The sequence below is a fragment of the Coenobita brevimanus genome, chromosome 6 (genome assembly GCF_032717465.1).
Source record: "Coenobita brevimanus isolate Jiangsu-jjx chromosome 6, ASM3271746v2, whole genome shotgun sequence".
Classification (NCBI taxonomy): Eukaryota; Metazoa; Arthropoda; class Malacostraca; order Decapoda; family Coenobitidae; genus Coenobita; species Coenobita brevimanus.
The window spans coordinates 52,669,075-52,689,342 of record NC_136959.1 but is presented as its reverse complement, the minus strand read 5'-3'; the positions used below and the strand labels follow the sequence as shown (position 1 = coordinate 52,689,342).

General features: G+C 44.9%; 2 protein-coding genes and 1 pseudogene across 2 annotated transcripts in view; all 3 read left to right on the top strand.

Moving 5' to 3' along the window:
* Positions 1-3,148: 3,148 nt before the first annotated feature.
* The window catches only part of LOC145399699 (uncharacterized), a 360,302-nt gene continuing 343,182 nt past the window's right edge, over positions 3,149-20,268 (top strand). Inside the window, exon 1 of the mRNA XM_080272249.1 lies at positions 3,149-3,164. The gene's annotated coding sequence lies outside the window, so the exon portion shown is untranslated. The remainder of the gene's footprint in view (positions 3,165-20,268) is intronic.
* On the top strand, positions 10,766-10,883 carry LOC145402802 (5S ribosomal RNA; annotated as a pseudogene).
* On the top strand, positions 19,063-19,479 carry LOC145401210 (protein GVQW3-like). The gene has a single exon (XM_080273520.1). The coding sequence runs from the start codon at positions 19,063-19,065 to the stop codon at positions 19,477-19,479; it is 417 nt and encodes a 138-aa protein (XP_080129646.1).

Genomic DNA, 20,268 nt, shown 5'->3' with positions numbered 1-20,268 from the left:
GGGTGACCATGGAATCAGGTCAACGCAGATGGACCAAGCAAGTCTCAGGGCTTTCATAACTCCCATATGTGGACAGGCTAAAAAATTTGAATATTTTCGATCAGAGGCTGACTATTTAGGTGCGACATGACCCTATGCTAGAAAATGTTTGTAATGCTAGGTGTTTAAGGCTCGACTTCTCGTTCCTAGAACACCTAACATGTAGCGGGGTCCTCTTTCGAGACTGGGGCTTAGGACAAATAAGAGAGAGGCAGGACACAAAAACTCCAGGCAATAACCTTTACATGTGTATTACTTAGTCAGACAAGAGACAACAGCAGATGTCACAACACAATATTTGGTCAATTACAAACTCTTATAACTAGATTCTCATCTCGCAGGATACTATTGTAGTATGCACTTGGAATAACACTCGAGGCATAGTGTACAGAAATAGTAGTCCCGGGTCTTGGTGCACGTGGAGGAGTGAGCGATGGGGCTCACTAGGGGAGGGTGTAAGGCACTGGGGTCTAATTGTATTTATGGCAGTATGAGGCGGAGGTTATTGATAGCGCATTCAACTTATATTTTCTAAGAGCGAGGGGTTTCTGGTTAATTATCACAATAAGATCCAAGGTTGCTGTGCGCATGGAGGAGTTAGAGATAGGGGAGGGTGTAAGGCATATTTATAGTAATATGAAGTGGAGGGTATTGATAGCGTGTTCGATTTAATGTTTTCTAAGAGCAAGGGAGATTTGGGTAAATTACTTATATGAATTCCACTTCTTGGGTGTTTCACTGATTATAATATGAAGGGTGTCACACATGAGTCTTATTCCCTATCACTTGGATTCTACATGGGTTATTCACTACTCCGCCCTGTCGTACATTAGACCATTATTCCAACATCATGTAAACACTTGGCCTGGTGCTAGGAAGGTACACTATTACCTCGTCACTGTTACCCTGTACTCAGGGCACAATCACTGTCTCATAAGTCACTGCACGGCAGGTGCAGCGGGGAGACACACCAGTGACAGGTCTGCCGGGGCAGGGGCACTGCCAGGGGAGGTTGTGCTGAGAGGGCACGGGACGACACGCAGGGGCATCTTTTCTCGTCCGGGGCTGCAGGTGGCGAAGGGGCCCGTGCTCTCTGGGTTAGGAACAGGAGTATGGCCCTCAGGACTGGGGCTGAACAATTCCCTGAACCTTTTGATCAGGTCTCGGCCGGAGGTGGAGGTCCTCCGCCGTCGGGGCATAGGGAGGTCTCGCCTGGGTGTTCTGGGGAGGGCCTGGAGTTCCCGAGGGCTGCAGCCCCCAGAGCCCTGTGGCGCTGTCAGGGAGGGGCTGCGGCACCGGTCTGCGTCAGGGTCCATCAGGTGGGTTTTCTCCAGGCCCAGGCGTAGGGAGCAGAGGCCAGGGGAGGCAATAGGGCCTCTCCAGTTCTCTCCTATGTCCGCTGCATCGGGAGTCAGGATACTCATCTCACGCTGGGACAGCGGGGCTGCTCTCGACTGCTTCCAGCCATGGGGCCCAGCTACTAGCCGTGGCTTCCCAGGGGCGTGACCATAAGGTGCCGAGGCCTGGCTACTGGCAGTGGCCTGAGAGGGGGAATAAGTACCAGCGCACCTCGGGACACCTTCGGAGCTGCTACCGGCCATCGGACGAAGGCGGGAGCGGCTACAGGCTAACTCAGGGGCAATGCCTTTGGAGTGGCTACCGGCCGTCTGATGAAGGTTGGAGCAGCTGCAGGCCGACTCCTGCAGGAGGGGTGTGGAGCGGATACAGGCCAACTCAGGGGGAAAGCCTTCGGAGCAGCTACTAGCCGTCTGATGAAGGTGGGAGCAGCTACAGGTCGACTCCTGTAGGAGGGGTGTGGAGCGGCCACAGGCCGACTTAGGGGCAATGCCTTCAGAGTGGCTATCAGCCGTCTGACAAAGGTGGGAGTGGCTACAGGCCGACTCCTTCAGGAGGGGGTGTGGAGCTGCTACCAGCCGTCTCTGGAAGGACACCTTCTGACGAAGGCGGGAGCGACTACAGGCCGTCTCCTTGTTACCCTCAGGTTGGCTTTTGGCCGATTCCTTTATGAGGGGCGGGCAGCTACCGGCCATCCCAAGAGGGAAGACACCTTCGGAGAGGCTACTGGCACACTCCTGTAGAAGGCGGGAGTGGCTACAGGCCAACTCCTGAGGGGCACTGATCGGAGCTGGACAGACAGCTCCACCCCAAGATGGTTTGGTGGAACCTCGCCTGGAAGGTAGTGCAGGATTCCTGCTATGGCGACGGTGGAGTGGCTCCGAGTCATAGAGGCATACTGCCCGGACTGGCTTGAGCCATTGTCGCGCCGAATCTCGGTGTGCTGCTGCTGCTCCTCCGTGGGGTCCTTGTGGGGGTGTCGGAGAGTTTCTGGGGGCACTATGCTGAATCCCTGGTGGAGGTGATTGGGCATTCCTGGGGACACTGTGCTGTATTTCAATATTCAATGGTCTTTCTCCCATAAGACTCACTTACATTTTCCACTTCCTTCCTCCCACCCCACCAAGGGACTCGAGGCCATAGGTTCAAAATCCACACACAGCACACTCAGGCTGAGGTCCGCAAAAGATTCTTCAGTAGTCGTGTTACACGCTACTTGAACTCCCTACCATCAGATGTAGACGCACCAACCCATTCCTAGTTCAGATCTAAAATTTCAGTCAACGTTTCATTGGGCCATATACTGTACTCAGTATGTACATTCATACCGCTCATTTCGAACCACCTTTTGCTAAATTTTGTTAAAACGGTTTTAAAAATGTAGCACAGCATGTTGCAGGATACACCACACCTGCCAATTCGATATTTGTCATTAGAACACTTTCCTTACATTATCTGGAGTATCCTTACGGTTTCTTGGGCCATGCATCCTCCCTCAGCTTTCTGACTGCCGGAAGGTCATGGCCCTAAAAGTAGCGAGATTACTAAAGCTAATTTCTTGAATTGAATTTGGCGCCATATTGGAAATGCAACTTTAAGGTCATTGCTCTCCGAAAATCATAATTATAATAAAATTCATGCATTTGAGAACCTATAGGTGACAATTTAATACTGTGTATTAGATATTGTGGAAAGTGATTGTAATAATTTTCTAATTCTCGAAAGTAGATTGTACTATCGTACTATGGTTGTCAACAAAGTGCTGGGAGGTAAGAATGACGGACTTTTGCTTCATTTTATTTTTCCGTGTTCAGGATCCATAGCCGGGAGGTTATTGCCACTGTCAGTGCTTCGTCGTAAGACTTGCTACAGTGTGATTATATGCATATGCAGTAGTTGGGAGGACCAGTATTTTTAGGTGTTAACTCGTTAATGTCTGCTCCATAAAAAGTGATTATTGATATTTGCTTTATATAACTGGCTGCTAGATGGTGCTCTGAAAGTATTGTAGTTTTAGGTTTATTTTGTGTTATTTTTATGGATAGCAGTGGTAGTATAAAATTTTTAAGTTTCAACTATTTTAACCAGGTGTGAGCGTTCTTGACGTAGCCGTACCGTAGATGACTGCCGTTTCAGCCCATAATCGTTTTGTACAAAATCAGGAACTTCATCTAAACATGTTGAAATAATGACGAATATTTCTGTAGGTTTCATCATTGTGTACTGTATTTGGATAATTTGGTATCCAGAGCCTGTGGAAATCATGTAGGACTAAAGAATATTGCTTTTCAGTATGGTATTAGGTTAGGCCCTGAAGTTCCAAGCTTGCTTTGATTATGTAATTGATGGTAAAAATTTTGAAGTGTACAGTACCGTGACTCATTTTCACATTCAACTTTGGATAAAATGTTAAGAGTAAATGTACACTTTACTCGAGACAGTAGAAGAACCTCACCAGTTCAAAGTCATATTCCTTCGGTTTGTTTTCTGTATTATTTTTTACTTTGGTATAACTTTAGAAGTAACCAACGTTACCAATTTTCATTATATTACGTCCCTGAACTATTCTAACTAAGACTTATCCTTTAAGCCTAGTTTCAGTTGGGGGAGCAAATTTTGTAGGGATAGTCATATAGTGACTTAGGTTAGGCTGTCGCTCAGTAACGGATGAATGTTGCGCCATATTGGCTGGTGCAGGCGTGTGCATTTGGTCTATGTCAGGCTCTAGATCAGGCATAGGTTAGGTTAGGTTAGTTTGGGTTAGTTTAATGCAAAATAGTGTATTTTTAATTAATCTTGATCTTAATTTTGGGGGATAAACCCACTTTTGGAAATCTTACTCAAAATTCCAAAAGGGGGATTTTCCCCCAAAAATGAGGGTCAAAACTAATTAAAGCACAGTATTTTGCATTGGAAACCATAAAAAAAATTATAAAAGAAAACGTTGGTTACTTCTAAAAATTTACCTTGACTTTTTCAGGGTGGTAAATTACCATATCCTGCTGAAAAATTTACCACTTATTTATCATGTTCCTTAAGCTGTCCTTACATTGTTTGTTCCTGGCGTAATGGAAGAATCTTACTCATCATACTCAAAAGGTGGATTTAATATACCAAATTATTGACTTCCATGGCTCCCTACGTATCACGTGGGTTGGTGGAGGATTAGTGCCCCTCTCTGTAAAACAAATAACTCTAAGCCCTTGGCCACCCCAGTTGGGATTATGGCATCTGGCAATGAATAAATGGAAAAAACATGTTGGCCAAACATTTTGCAGCCGTACCTGGCACGCATGCATTTTTCACGATTTTTAAGCGCAAAAATCAATAACTAAAGGGAAAAAAAATATATTACAAACTACTAACCTTCAGCATTCAGTTGGGACCAGAAAGAGCTTCATCTGACATGTAGTGTTGCTGTAGTGGTGGTGTGAGATAAGGTGATGAAAACAGGCTTAAGCAAGCGGTCTCCCACCCACTGGGCAGCCGTGGGTGGTGTGTGTGAGTGAGGAAGGGTGGGACAAAAAAAAAAAAAGTAACAAACTACCTTTTTTTTTTTTATGCAAAGAAGAAGGAACCAAAGGCCAGGAGCCCACAAACCGTTCCTTCCAAAAAATAAAAAATAAATAAAAAATACAAAAGAGAGCCAAATTCAAGATCCATTTATTTCAAGATGCCTGGACACACTGCATTTCAAAGACTGGAGATCATAGGAAGTAGGAAATACAGACAGAGGGAGACATCTCTAAAGTTGACCTATTGCATAAATGAAGTACTGGAAGTAGCAGTCATCTCTTGCATTAGACAGTTGGACAGAAAAGGGATAAGAGTTTGTTGCTAGATGGGTACTATGCACCTATCGTAAGGGTGGAGGGATGCAAGTAGAAATTCAGAGGATCAGTGACCATTGAAGTAGCGATAGAAAAGAGATAAAGATGCAACAGTGGGGGGAAGAAACAGAGGTTGAAAGGAGACCAATATGAGCCTTGTCTGACGTATAGTGTGGCAGTGTGAAATAAGGTGATGAAAACAGGCTTGAGTTAGTGGTCTCTCGCCCACTGGGTGGCCGCGAATGGGTGAGGGCGGTGTGTGTGAGTGAGGGAAGGTGGGGCACTGCCTTCCAAGGTCATGAACGCTCTACCTCGGCATTCATCACTAAACCTTTTCACTGTATACTAAAGTTATTTAACTATTAATCTTTTTACATATTCACATAATGTATTTCATGTAGGAGTAGCCTAGCTTCATATTCACAAAAATACAGGCAATACTGTTAATGTTTACTAAAATGCAGACAATATAAATGTTTCATTATTTTCTGAATTACTTATTTCACTAGTTTTCTTATAATAAATTCACTTATTGATTCACTTATTCTGCTAAGTCTTAGAGATAATATTTATACTTACATTATTTACACTACCACAACACTGCTTCCACCAGAATTTTTCATTGTGTGGAAGTGCAAGCATGTGCACTAATTACAGTAGAGACACAGGGCGGTACTTTCAACACAAAACAATGGCGGTGAATCAAGTGCGCCATATGACGTACCCTGATGCCCTCCATGCAGTGCCATATGGTGTACCCTGATGCGTGGAGGTTAAATAGAGGTAAGGTAGGTTAGGTTAGGTTAGTTAAACACTTAGGTTAGGATAGTCCCTTCTGCTATTACGCTGCCAAGTCAAATGAGCTGACAGCGGAACATAGCTGAAAACAGTGGGAAACAAATTTTGCATGAAATGTTTATTTTGGATCCCAGAAATAATCAGAAAAGTATAACAGACTATCAGGAAGAAAAAGAACTGTTTTGGTAAGTTGCTTTTACTACCTCAGATAAACCATATGTTTACCAGATTGGCCTGGGAGGAAGGTAGAGTCCAGGAGGATTGGAAGTCAGGTATAATTATTCCCTTGTACAAAGGAAAAGGGGAAAAAGAAGTGTGTGGTAATCATAGGGGCATTTGTCTTCATAGTATAATAGGAAAAGTGTATGGTAGGATGCTTATTGACAGAGTTAAAGAAGAACAGAGGAAGTAGTTGGAGAAGAACAGGGAGGCTTTAGGAAGGGAAGAGGTTGTGTAGATCAGATATTCATTCTTAGATCTTTAGTGGAAAAGTTTCTAGAGAAGGGAAAGAAGTTGTATGCAGCTTTCATGGATTTGGAGAAAGCATATGACAGGGTGGAAAGTATTAAGAATATATGGAGTAGATGGAAAGTTGTTGAATGCTGTGAAGAGTAAGTATGATGGTGCTAAGGCTGCAGTGCATGTGGATGGTGAACTAAGTGAATTTTTCTCTGGAGGTTGGGTTGAAACAGGGATGTGTCATGTCTCCATGGTTGTTCAATCTGTTCATGGATGGGGTAATAAAAGAGGTACAAGGTAGGGTAGTGGATGTTGGAGTGGCCCTGGTGAGAGAGGATTTTTTTTTCATTCATTCATTCATTGCCAGACGCCATGTATCCCACACGGGGTGGCCAAGGGCTTAGAGTTAATTGTTTTACAGGGAGGGGCACTAATCCTCCACCAACCCCACTTGACACGTAGGGATGCCAACAGCATCTGGTGTTCCCAGGCGGTCACCCATCCAGGTACTAACCAGACCCAACGTTGATAGTGTTTGGAAACCCCCTGTACTGTTGTTTGCAGATGATACTGTGTTGTTGAGTGAAGACGAAGGGGAGCTGCAAGGCTTGGTGGATGAGTTTGGGAGAGTGTGTAAGAAACGGAATCTAAAGGTGAACATAGGGAAGAGTAAAGTGATGGTCTTTGAGAGAGGTGAAGTCAGTGAATGTACAGTGAGGTTGGATGGTGAGGAATTGGAAAATGTGAGTACGTTTAAGTACTTGGGTAGTGTGATGAGTAAGGATGGAGGTTTGGAGGGTGAAGTGCATGAAAGGGTACAGCAGGGAAGAAAGGTTGCTGGTTCTTTGAAAGCAGTGATAAGAAACAGGGACGTGAGCATGGAAGTGAAAAAGTTACTACATGACAGTATTGTGATACCAACTCTAACGTATGGAAGTGAAGCTTGGACGTTGTTGGAAGGACACAAGTCAAGAGTGAGAGCAGTGGAAATGAGTTATTTAAGAGGAGCCTGTGGAGTCACATGGAGAGACAGGCTGACGAATGAGGATATAAAGGAGCGTTGTGATGTGGATGTGATAGGAAGCGTTATGAGGAACACACTGAGGTGGTTTGGCCATGTGGAGAGGATGGAGGGTGAAAGACTGATGAAGAGAGTGTATGTGAGTGAGATGGAGGGGGGAAGAGGGAGGGGGAGGCCGAGGATGAGATGGAGGGATGGGGTGGAGGGTTATATGAGAGAGGGGGGTGTGAGTTGGGAGCAGGGCAGTGAAATGTCGGGGGACAGGGCGACTTGGAGGCGATTTGTTTGTGGCCACCCCAAACGGGATTGAGGCATCTGGCAATAGATAGATAGATAGAAGTTTAGGGGCATCTCCAGAAGGTACTTACTAGTTCTTCTGAAAAATTTCTTATACCGCTGTAAATGCTCAGTTTTACGAACACCTATGTAGCAGAAACCCAAGATAATGGAATTATTTTTTTCCGTTGAAGGAAAATTTCTGTTAACCCCTTCGTTACCGCATTCCCCCCCTCCCCCACTGAGCTACCCCCCCCTGCCAAATCAAATTTCCCCCAGGCGTGGCTCTTTCGTGAGGTAGTATTTATTTTATCATTACATCGTTTCTATTTGTTTTATATTATTTATTTTTGTATTGGTAAATAGATATTGACCACGAGATGTGTTTATGATATGTTAAAATAATGTACATGACAATATTACATGTCTGTCCAACTGATTTAGTAAACATACAATATACAGATAAATATAGTAGATAGAGATATAAATCAATGAATAGGGAGGAGAATAATGATTGTATTATTTACCTTGTAAGTATGAAGAAGATCCATGAAGAACGAGGTAGGAGGCAGGCAGGTCAAAAGTACAGGAGGGGGGGGGTTGATGCGCTTCAAGGCCAAACTGATACCAGAATCAGTATCACTTTCCCTACTACTATTGCTCACTTCACCATCATTCTCGGGCATGTACTCCTCATCAGAGTCGCTCACAGTTATGTCAGATTGTGTTTCGTTATCGTCAGACACTTCTAAGCCGCTATCCAAGTCAGATTCATTGCCGTAGGACGCCATGGGACTGAAGTAAATCCAAAAGCACTGACACGTGCGGCTCCACACACTTTCCCGCGGTACCACCACTGTTGCTAAGCTAGCAAGAGTCCCCTTATCAAGAAGCATTATCTGGCTATATTATATCACATGTTATAGGGCATTATATATACCAAATTCAAAATATATAGGGTACAATGACCTACACAACATATCTGAGTCATTTTCATAAAACTATGCCCCATGGCAGGGGAGTGCGGCATCAGTGACAGAGTTGCCATATCACAAATGAGATCGAAAGCACCCAAACCGAGGAAGAGGAAGCCCAATAGGCCCCTATAATGATCATGAGTACCCTAGTACTCATGATCGCATTCGGTTCCGCTGCTAAAATTTCATTTTGAGTACAGGGGTACACATTTCGGAAATTCGGTAAAGAAGGGGTTAAATCGAGCATAATTCCATTAAGTAAATTCCGTACACAATTATGCATTTCTGAGAATATTAATTGTGGATGCAGACTGCTGTGTGTAGCTTTGAGAGTTAACATGGTTTGCAGTGTTTGGGTTGCCTTCAAGGATTTAGCAGAAAATAGCTCAAAATACTGGAAAGTTTTCCATTATATTAAACCTTGGTTACAGAACTTGATTTAGTGGAAACTTCAAGAAAACAGTGTCGGGGTTAGAATTAGTTTGTTAAATCAAGCATCTACTGTATCTTCATCATACAGTATTTTGTAGTTGTTAAAACAACGTTTTTTGGGGGTGAAACTACTGGATAGCTCCCATGCATAAAATTTACAATTATTTATTTTTCTAAATGAACTATAACAATTATCATTGTGATTATCATTGTGATAGCTTTAACAAGTTGCAGAAATGTGTAGTTTTGAAGCTGTCAGCTATAAAACCCCCAGTTTTATATGCAGACCGTGGTAAGTGGCCACCTGCCACGTCGGACTTTTAGGATGATTCAGTTCCATAGTCAGTCCGTCACTAATTGTTCATTCATATCAGCCTAATCCAACTAAACCTAGATTAATTTAACCTGCCCTAAGTAACCTGAACAACTTGTCAGTGAATGAGTTTTAGGTCCAAATGGATCCGTCGCCCTCTGTTGGATGCCGCCATTGTCAATAAACCTAACTTCGTGCTGTTGAGTAGCATGTTTCTTAGGTATACCTCGATATACGATACCCCTAGATACAATACCCCGACTTAACGATGGAGGTAGAAATACCACCGTACCCCGCCTAATGATGGCCAAACCCCGGTTTAACGATGGGTTTTTATTTTTAAAAAATGATTTTGATGATATTTTAGCCTAAAATTGTGTGTTTAGGTTGATATATAAACTGTTTTTAGACTTAGATTAATGTGTTTTAGCCATAGGTGGGGTGAACATTGTCATTTTAGGGTACAGTTGACTAAGCTTGATTTTTTCCTGACATATTTGACGATTTTCAGATTTTATTTGTTGGTTTTAGTGAGTTATTTACAGGTGTTAGGCTTAGGTTAGCTTCATTTACAGCTGTTAGGCCATTTCAATTGGCATTAAACTTGTTTTTGGGCTCATTTGGATGGGTTCTGGACTTGGTCTGGGGGGGAACCCAAGGCTGAAAAACTCATCCCTTTACTTTACATGTTAAATCTGCCCTGATATACAGTATCCCGCCTAACGATGGGTTTTTACCTAACCGATTGCATTGTTAAACTGGGGTATACCTATATTGAACTTGGGTTTCATGAATGAATTATACAGTTTTTAGTAACAGAAATTATATTTCCGTGGAATCTGGGTGTCATAAATGAAAAAATAATCACCATCATAAAATTTTCATCATTTGTCAGTGGGAGCTCTCCTGCAGTTTGTCTTTTTTGTTTTAGGGAGGATTATTTTCTACCATATAATATTCACACGTCATCTTTCTTACCGTGTTTCCACTGCCTTCGTGACATACTGTATTGTAGATGAATGGATCTTTGTTATAATTATGGTATGTATTCATAAACAATTACCGTACCGAACCTATTAATTGCATATGTTTCCTTTCATTTTGTGGTAAGTTAGATTAGTCAAAGTTGGGCTAGATTAGGTTAGGCTAGGACTAGATTGGTTTGGTTGTGATAGGATATGGTAGGTTTGGTTTGGATAGTTTAGGTTAGATTAGACTAGGTTAGGTTGCATTAGATTTTGGAATGGTTAATTTTTTAAACAATTGCAACGGCCATACCACGTTGAGTACACTGCTTCTCGTCTGATCAGCGAAGTTAAGCAATGTTGGGTCTGGTTAGTACTTGGATGGGTGACCGCCTGGAACACCAGATGCTGTTGGCATAACGTTCTCCCTACGTGTCAAGGGGGTTGGTGGAGGATTAGTGCCCCTCCCTGTAAAACAGTTAAATCTAAGCCCTTGACCACCCTGTTTGGGATACATGGCGTCTGGCAATGAATGAATGAATGAAGTTAGGAAAACTGGAGGAGAGTAAACGAACCTTTGGTACAGCGACAATGACCTGTTTTGGAACGTGGCTGATTCATTTATCTAGAGTACGTGTTTATAGGCACAGGTGATTTGGTTGGAGTGGTCAGGTATGAGGGAGCAAGGAGTGTTTGCAGCAACACAAGTTACTGATATGTGACATGGTGCTTAACCCCTACACGCCAGGTGTTTTTGGATGTTGCACGCTTTTCCCTACTGGGGATATCTGTGATGGAAAAATTTACGCTTACTTCAGACTCTAATACCTGCCAAACTATAACACCTAGAGAAACAATTAAAGATACATAAGACTCAACAACTCTTCCTCTTTCAAATGAAAGTATCCCCACGTCTCCAGGTGGCCTCGTCAATGAGGATGGATAAGTAAAAGTTCAAAGGATGGCGGGAAGACACTTGCAGCTTTACATGTCAACCAGCATTGTTCTGCACCCAAAATCGTGATGGCAATACGCGTCATCTGGCGGTTAGTACTTAACCCTTTAACCGCAGGTGTCATCCCAGAATGACATTGCAAAAACTGGACCAAACCGCGGGTGTCATTCTCGAATGTTTGTGAATATTTTGAATACCGCACGTTTTTTCCGTCCGCCAATTGTTTCAAGGGAGAGTAGCTATTAAGTTCTTTCACTCCAGCCGACCCCCACCTCCCTCCTCCCACCCCCGGGCCCCCACCTCCCACCCCCCAGGCCCCCCACCCCACCCCTGACCAAACACACATCAGTATCTGTCCAGCTGTGCGAGTGACAACACCGCTGATGTGGCAGTGAAGTGGGGGCAATTACAGTGCCTTTTACCTGCCTCAGTGAACACAGAGTAGGTGTTTATCGTATGTGCAGTGTTCATATATGTTTATAGTACTATTATCAGAATGAGGTTGGCATTTGGTAATGGTGTGTGAGCGAAAAATAGTGATTACAACACCGCTGATGTGGCAGTGAAGTGGGGGCAATTACAGTGCCTTTTACCTGCCTCAGTGAACACAGAGTGGGTGTTTATCGTATGTGCAGTGTTCATATATGTTTATAGTATTATTATCAGAATGAGGTTGGCATTTGGTAATGGTGTGTGAGCGAAAAATAGTGATTACAACACCGCTGATGTGGCAGTGAAGTGGGGGCAATTACAGTGCCTTTTACCTGCCTCAGTGAACACAGAGTGGGTGTTTAACGTATGTGCAGTGTTCATATATGTTTATAGTATTATTATCAGAATGAGGTTGGCATTTGGTTATGGTGTGTGAGCGAAAAGTAGTGATTTTAGATCGCTCACTTCTAATGGCACTGCCCATCCAGTGATAGTCAATGAAATCATGAAACCTACATCATTGCAAAGCCGAAGGTTAGTACTTTCTAATGGTACCTTATTTTTTGCTCTAGATTTATTCTGTGCAGAGTTATGAAGGTTTAAAGTCTGTTTACATTTTGGCTGGAACCCCCGCGGGAGAGGCCAGTTGGGGCAAAACAGTGCCCACGGTTAAAGGGATAAGGAATGGGTGATGAAAAAGAGGACCTATGCACATAGGAGGAAAATATGGAAATTGAAAAACCAAGCAGTAAGGGATGCCTTCTATAGCGAGATGAGAAGAGTGGTGGCTGAACAGGGAAACGTGGTTGGAAGTGTTAATGAACAGTACAGAGCCCTCAAAACCAACCTCTTGAGAGTTACTGATTCAGTATTTGGATGGACAAGAGGTCCACCAAGACATAAAGTGACTTGGTGGTGGGATGAGGGTGTAGAAGCTGCAGTTAAGGAGAAAAGATGGCTTTTCCGGGGATGGAAAGAGGGTGGTAACGAAGAGGAAGGGCATACCCCGGTTTAACATTGCATTTGGTTAAGTAAAAATCCATCGCTAGACGGTACATTGTATCTCTGGTAGATTTAACATGTTAAGTACAGTCACTGTTCACATAACGTGCAAATATTGTTCCTGGCAGGTCCCGCTTTATGGGAATTCCGTGTTATACAGCCATATGTTTAGGTGTTAAAGGGTTTCATGGTACCCAGGCCAGCACCAGCTTCACCTTTTGAGGCAATTTTCAGGGATTTTTCCCACAACACTTGCCTACCTAAAAATGACTTCTGTAAATACAAACACTAGAGGATTCCTCATGTTGAATTAAAGAGGTTGTGGACTTGCTGAGGGGAGGGGGAGTGGGGTTCTGAGGCAGGGCAGGACTCCTAGTGATCCCCAGCATGGTCCTCTGGCCATGCCAGCTCTACAGAGTCCTCATCTGATGAAGAAGGTAAATCCTGTACATCCACAATCCTCTGTTGCAACTCCTCAGCCTCCTGCACAAACCCCCAAAGTCAAGGGAACCCACAGACATTGCATCTTCCTCTGGCATCTGTCAAGTACAATAGTACCGGGTGATTAAAGTCTGCTGGCGTTGTTGTATTTTCTCTTGCCTGAGGTCTTCGTAGGGCCTAATTGCATTCAACACAGCCCCCACAATATCAGCCTTCCAACCCTCGTTCACTTCATAAGCCATGATGGCTTCCTTGAATGCCTCTACACCAGCCAAGATGTTATTCATGCGACTCATGGTCATAACTGGTGCTGTGGTTCTTGCCTCAACCTGATCCTCCAGCTCCTCTGCCCCACAATGTTCCCTGTTGAGCTCTTCAATGCATTCCATGGCATCCTCTGGCGGCGTGTTTTCCTCCACAACCTCGACCAAATCCTCCTCTTGCACCTGCTCACAGCCTGCCTTGGCTCTGCAGCCTCGAACTGCTTCCTGCCGCACAGCCTGTAGTGACTGTACTTCACGACTGCTAGTGGCACAACTCAGGTGCCAGCTTGTGCCAGGCGTGATTTATTGTTGCCACAGACACCCAATCCCACACCTTAAGAATGTTAGTGATGACATTCCTCATATTGTACCTCTTCCAAAATGCAGTCAAAGTTAAAAGGCTATGCTGTGAAGGGTCAGGCTGAGGTGCATGGGAGGGACCTGGCACCGGTTCAGCTGGGTCAGGCTGAGGTGCATGGGAGGGACCTGGCACTGGTTCAGCAGGGTCAGGCTGAGGCGCATGAGAGGGACCTGGCACTGGTTCAGGTGGGTCATCCAAAACTTCCTCATCAGATGCCTCCAAATCATCATCCCCATGCAGCACTTCCTCCTGGAGGAGCTGTTCCTCGTCACAGTTGTCTGTGGCTTCCCTCAGGTACTCAAACAAAATTGTCTCATAATGGTATATTAAACAAGCAGTCACTTCCTGGTCTAATGGTTACAGGAGGGAAGTAGTATTAGATGGCAAAAACACTACCTTTACATTTTCATGCAAACCCTCCAAGTAGGCTGGGTGCCCTCATGTGTTGTCTAACACCAACAGAATTTTAAAAAGATTACCTAACTCATCACACCTTTTCTTTGCATCAGTGATAAAATATTTTGTGAACCACCTGTTCAATATATCCCTTGTCATCCACCCTGTTTTTTACTTTTCCCAATACACCACAAATCATTCATGTCTTTTAGTTGCTTAAAGCACCTTGTTTTTTTTCACTTTGCTTACAACTAATGGCCTCATTTTGTGGCCTGCAACATTGCAAGACAAATGTAGAGTGATGCTTACAATATCTACTTTCCTACCCCTGCCTTGCCTGTGTTCTTTCGTGATGTACGTTGTCCTTGGCATTCTTTTGTAGCGCAGACTTGCCTCATCTACGAGGTATGTTCAATAAGTAATGAGAAAATTTCAGGAGAGGCATTAACCCTTTAACCTCGGGTGTCATTCCAGAATGACATTGACAAAACTGGACCAAACCGCGGGTGTCATTCTGGAATGATCATGAATATTTTGAACACCGCGCGTTTTCCCGGCGCGCAAAGTGTCTCACGTAAGAGTAGCTGTCGAGTTCTTTCACGCCAGCCATCCCACACCTCCCTCCTCCAACCCCGAGGGGGCCCCCCCCACCCCTGCCCTGACCCGCATCAGTCAGTATCTGTCCAGCTTTGTGCGTGATAATGGCGCTCCGTCCCGACTCATCGTCGCTCGCCTCCTCCTCTACAATGATTAGTGCTAGTGTTCCCTCTACCTCTACACCGGTAAAGGAACTGCCGACGGCGAGGCAGAAGGGGTTGAGCACTCCTGAAATTAGAACTGAGCTGGACAAAACTGTAAGTACTACTCTTGATTGTGGCAGTGAAAGTGACACACTCACAGCAAGCAGTGATGATTTGGCAGTGATTGGTGGTGAACCATTTTCCACTGATAGTGACAGTGATGAAAGTGATTGTGTTGTTTCCCCCCCACCACCCCCAACTTACTCTGGGAAAGGAAAGGCTCCTATGGGCAAATCTGGTATTGCACGTGGGAAGGGAGTGAAGCGCAGGCTCACGTCTCCCACACCAGGCCCTAGTAAGCATTTCCCATCAATTTCCCGTTCCCCTAGCCCTATTACCCTCACATCATCATCATCATCTGCCGTGCCCTCTCATCAGTCTACATCATCTGAGGAGTACGAATTACCAAAGCCTGCAAAGCGAGGGAAGGCAGGCCGTGCAGGCAGGGCAGGCAGGCCTAGAACAAAGGGGATGCGTGGCAGTTGGAGGGCAAAGCTGGGTGATAAGCGAGGAGATAAGTGGGGTAGAAAGGGTCAAGTTTCACCACGCACCAGGTCAGAAACCCCCCCGCCTGCCCCCCGCTCAGCTCCCTCACCCTCGCCACCCCCCCACTCACCGCCCCCACACTCACCCCCCTCCCCGTTGCCTCCTGCCTCACCCCCCTCCCGCTCGCCTCCTGTCTCACCACCTGCCTCACCCATTGCCTCACCCATTGCCTCCACTTCAGCTCCTTCTCACGGGGAAACGAGTGCAATGCAACCTGCCCCTGCCACTGAACCATGCACAGGGCAAGTGGATGCATTTGTTTGGTCTGACGGTGCAGATTTTCAGCCACACAATCCACCGTTTGATATGACAAATGCTGGAATACAGCCTGCCTTCCCATGCAACGCAGGAGATGACTTTGTTGAGTACTTCCTGGCCTTCATGGATGATGAAATCGTGCAGCATGTCAGCGATGAGACCGATAGGTATGCAGCTCAGTGTGCAGCAGAAGGGCTGGGACCTATTGGCTCACCAAAGCAAGTGTCGTGGTTGCCTGTCGGAATCAGAGAGCTGTATGTTTTTTTTGCCCTAATGTTTCTTATGCCCCATATAAAGAGACATGAGTTGGAGGAGTACTGGCTCGTGGATGACATTACTACTATCCCAATATTCGGGAAGTATATGTCACGGGATCGGTTCCGACAGCTGCTTGGATACCTGCACTTCGCTGACAATGCAAACCCGTCCCAAACTGACCCTTTGTGGAAAGTGAGGGATTTTCTCAACAGGATTAGGGATCGATTTATGCGATTTTTCCGGCCTATGCAGAAAGTCGTCATAGACGAATCCCTGGTATTGTTCAGAGGACGTCTCAAATTCATGCAGTACATCCCCAGCAAACGCCACCGCTTTGGGATAAAGTTCTTTGTGCTGTGTGACTGTGGGACGGGGTATATCCTGGATTTTGTCATCTACTTTGCTAGCACAATGGATGTGAACAGGAAAGACCCCCTTGGCTTCTCTGGCTCCGTTGTAAAAGTGCTGATGGAGAGGTATTTTGGTGGTAATCATGTGCTGTACACAGACAATTACTACACAGCACCGAAACTCTCCAAATACCTGGCTGAACATGGCATTGGCACTGTTGGCACTGTACGGAGCTATAGGAAAGAGTGGCCAAGTTTCCCCGAAGCATCATCATCATCCACGGGAGATGTTCACCTGAAGAAGTCAGACAAGCTTCTTGCGATCAGGTGGCATGACAAGAAGGTCGTGAATATGATCAGCACCATCCACAAGGGGGAATTGCAGAGAACTGGGAAGGTCAGCTACAAGACAGGAGAGCCAATCATGAAGCCTGATGCCGTCATTGATTACAATGCCAATATGAGACTTGTTGATAAGTCTGATATGATGATTGGCGAAATCAACTGTCTCAGGAGAAACACCCGATGGTACAGGAAGGCTTGCCTGCACATGCTCGATATGTGCATGCTCAACACCTTCATTCTCTACAAGACACAAGTCGGGGGCATAAGGCAACCATCACTGAGACAGTTTTCCAAGACTGTCGTGCAGCAGCTACTTGCACGATTTGGTCAGGTGACGGCATTGATCCCGAGGCGACACTCTGACACACAACCTGACCGTCTTGAGTGCTGCAGTTACATGAGCTGGCACCAGCTTGTGAAATTGCCTCTTACAGCAGGCGGCAGGTTGTCACAGGGCCGCTGCAGAGTATGTTCTAACACCACACGGAGGCCTAGGACGAGAAAAATGAGCACACACCAGTGCCTGGAATGCCAAGTCGCTCTATGTGTAACTCCGTGCTTTGCCGAGTACCACTCTCTGAGTAAATACTGAAAGTGACAGTGATATATAGTGATGCGACAGTGACGTGCTTTGCGAATAATTGTAGTACAGTAAAAGTCCAATTCTTCGGCATCCAATTCCCCGGCAAATCTGACATTTCGGCAGTTTTGAGAAATAGTCCCATTTACGAAAATCTCTGATCGTTTGGGAGATTTTCCGATTTTTTTGGTCAGTCTTGAAATTCTCCATGAGGCTTGCCAGCTAGCTACCCGCCTTAGTGAGTGAGATAGTGGAAGTGATGGAACGAGTCTACCACTGCCATGAAGCTCAGAGGCTAGCTCTTTTTCCCATAGCATAAAGAGAGGACAATCATGTAGTGAGTCTAGCATGGGAAAGAGACTCCAATCAACCCCTTCTATTGTACATATGTAAATAAGGAACCTACTATAAGTTTAGGTAAGTGCATGTGAACTTGTAGGCCTACTGTACCATTACATTTATATACAGTATGTTCACTAATTTCTTTATTTTTCATATTCATGTATAGTACTGTATTCATTACAGTATTGTACAGTATCAAACAGTATACAGTACTCTCTCCAAACACATTTGTGATGATATGAGTAGTGATGATAGTGTTCATCGAAACATATAAGGTACTGAGTGGGTAGGGTTTTTGATAATTCCGCAATTTTGATTTTGCGGCACTTGCCCGGTCCCATAGATGCTGAAAAATCGGACTTCTACTGTAATAAGGGATATTTTGCCTAGAAAAAAATGTAAATATTGGCCAGTATAATAAGTGATATTGTAATAAGAGAATCTGCGGCACTTGTGTAGTTCTGCGGCACTTGTGTAATCCTGTGATGTGCCAGTGATGCAATATAGTAATAAGTGCAGTGTAAATATAATGTATATTGCCCAGATTATATGTAAAATAATATTAGAAGTTAGAAAGAATGAAAAGATCGCATGAAACGTCAGTGAGCGGGTGCCGCCACAGTGAAGTGAGGCGCAGCCGCAGTGAAGAGCGGGCGCAGCCGCAGGGAAGTGCCTTTTACCTACCTCAGTGAACACAGAGTGGGTGTTTATCGTATGTACAGTGTTCATATATGTTTATATTACTATTATGAGAGAGTGGTTGGCATTTGGTACTGGTGTGTGGGGCGTAAAATAGTTATTTCACACCCCTCACTTCTAACGGCTCTCCTCGTCCTGTGAAAGTCAACAAAGTCATAAAACCTACATCAATGGAAAGCTGAAGGTTAGTACTTTCTAATGGTACCTTATTTTTTTCTCTAGCTTTATTCTGTGCAGAGTTATTAAGGTTTAAAGGTTTGTTTACATTTGGCTGAAACCCCCGCGGGAGAGGACAACCAGACCAAAACAATACCCGCGGTTAAAGGGTTAAATATCATTCAATCAGAATGCTCCTTCATGGTGAAGTACACATATATATAGTCTTTAAAATGACTAACTGGCACCTTCCTATCTGCCTAGGTTTGAACGCAGCGGTGTACGTGGTGGAACCAGTTTGATCCGGTTGGCCGATCTGTCAACACTTGACAAGATGCAGGGAAACATGGAGCAATGTTACGCCATCAAATTTTGTGTTAAACTTAAGAAAACCAAATAAGAAGCTTATGGAATGTTAGAGGAGGCCTATGGGGATGAATTGATGAGCAAAGCAAGTTTCTACAGATGGTTTAACCGATTTATTGAAGGAAATGAACAGGTTGAGGATGAACCCAGATCTGGAGCACCGAACAGTGCACGTAAGGAGGAAAACATTGAGGAAGTGCTAAGGTTAATGATGCAAGACCGTCGAGTTACTGTGAGGATGATATCTGAAGCTGTTGGTATTAGTATTGGCACAGTGGAGACAGTTCTGACCGAAGATCTGAAGCTCCACAAAGTTTGTGCCAAGTTCGTGCCAAAGATCCTCTCCGACGACCAGAGGCAGTTTCGTATGGAATGTTGCACTGACATTCTCGATATGATAGAGGCTGATTCAAGTTTCCTGAACAAGGTAGTGACTTGCGACAAGAGTTGGGTGTTCACCTAGGACCCTGAGAGCAAACGTCAGAGTGCCCAGTGGAAGCACATGTCCTCCCCCAGGCCCAAGAAGGCAAAGATGAGCAGGTTGCAAGAGAAGGCCATGGTCATTCCTTTCTTTGATTCCAAGGGGCTCATTCACGTTGAATGGGTTCCTGAGGGCCAAACCGTCAGTAAGGAGTATTACCTTAAAGTTCTGAAAAGGTTCAGGGAGAAGATGAGGAAGAAGAGGCTGCAGCAGTGGAGCAGCGGAGAGTGGTGGTTCCACCAGGACAATGCCCATGCCACAGGTCAATGCTGGTGACCACCCAACAGGGGAATGAAAGTGGTACAACACCCACCCTACAGCCCTGACCTGGCCCTTTGTGACTTCTTCCTGTTCCCACACATGAAAGACAGCCTCAGGGGAATCAGATTCCAGTCAACATAGGAGGTGAAAGAGGCATCGGAAAATTACCTGAAGGGACTGCAGAAGAAGGACTGGGAGGAGGTCTTCCAGGATTGGGCGAGACGCCTGCAGAAGTGTGTAGATGCGAGAGGCCATTATTTTGGAGGAGACAAAGTTTTGTAAGCTTTTGAAAATAAATAGTCTCTCCTGAAATTTTCTCATTACTTATTGAACATACCTTGTATGTTGTAAATTTGCTCAGAAGTGTAGCCTCCATCCCTGATTATTCCCTTCAGTATATCGATGAACGTCTCTGCTGCTCTGGCATCTGCAGACGCTTGTTCTCCTGTCACCTGGACTCTTTTCAAATCTTTCCTCTTCCAGAACTTGGCAAACCAACCACTCGACACC

What these genes read in the sequence shown, in the direction of transcription:
- LOC145401210 (XM_080273520.1), top strand. Translation starts at nt 19,063, where the DNA reads ATGTTAGAGGAGGCCTATGGGGATGAATTGATGAGCAAAGCAAGTTTC.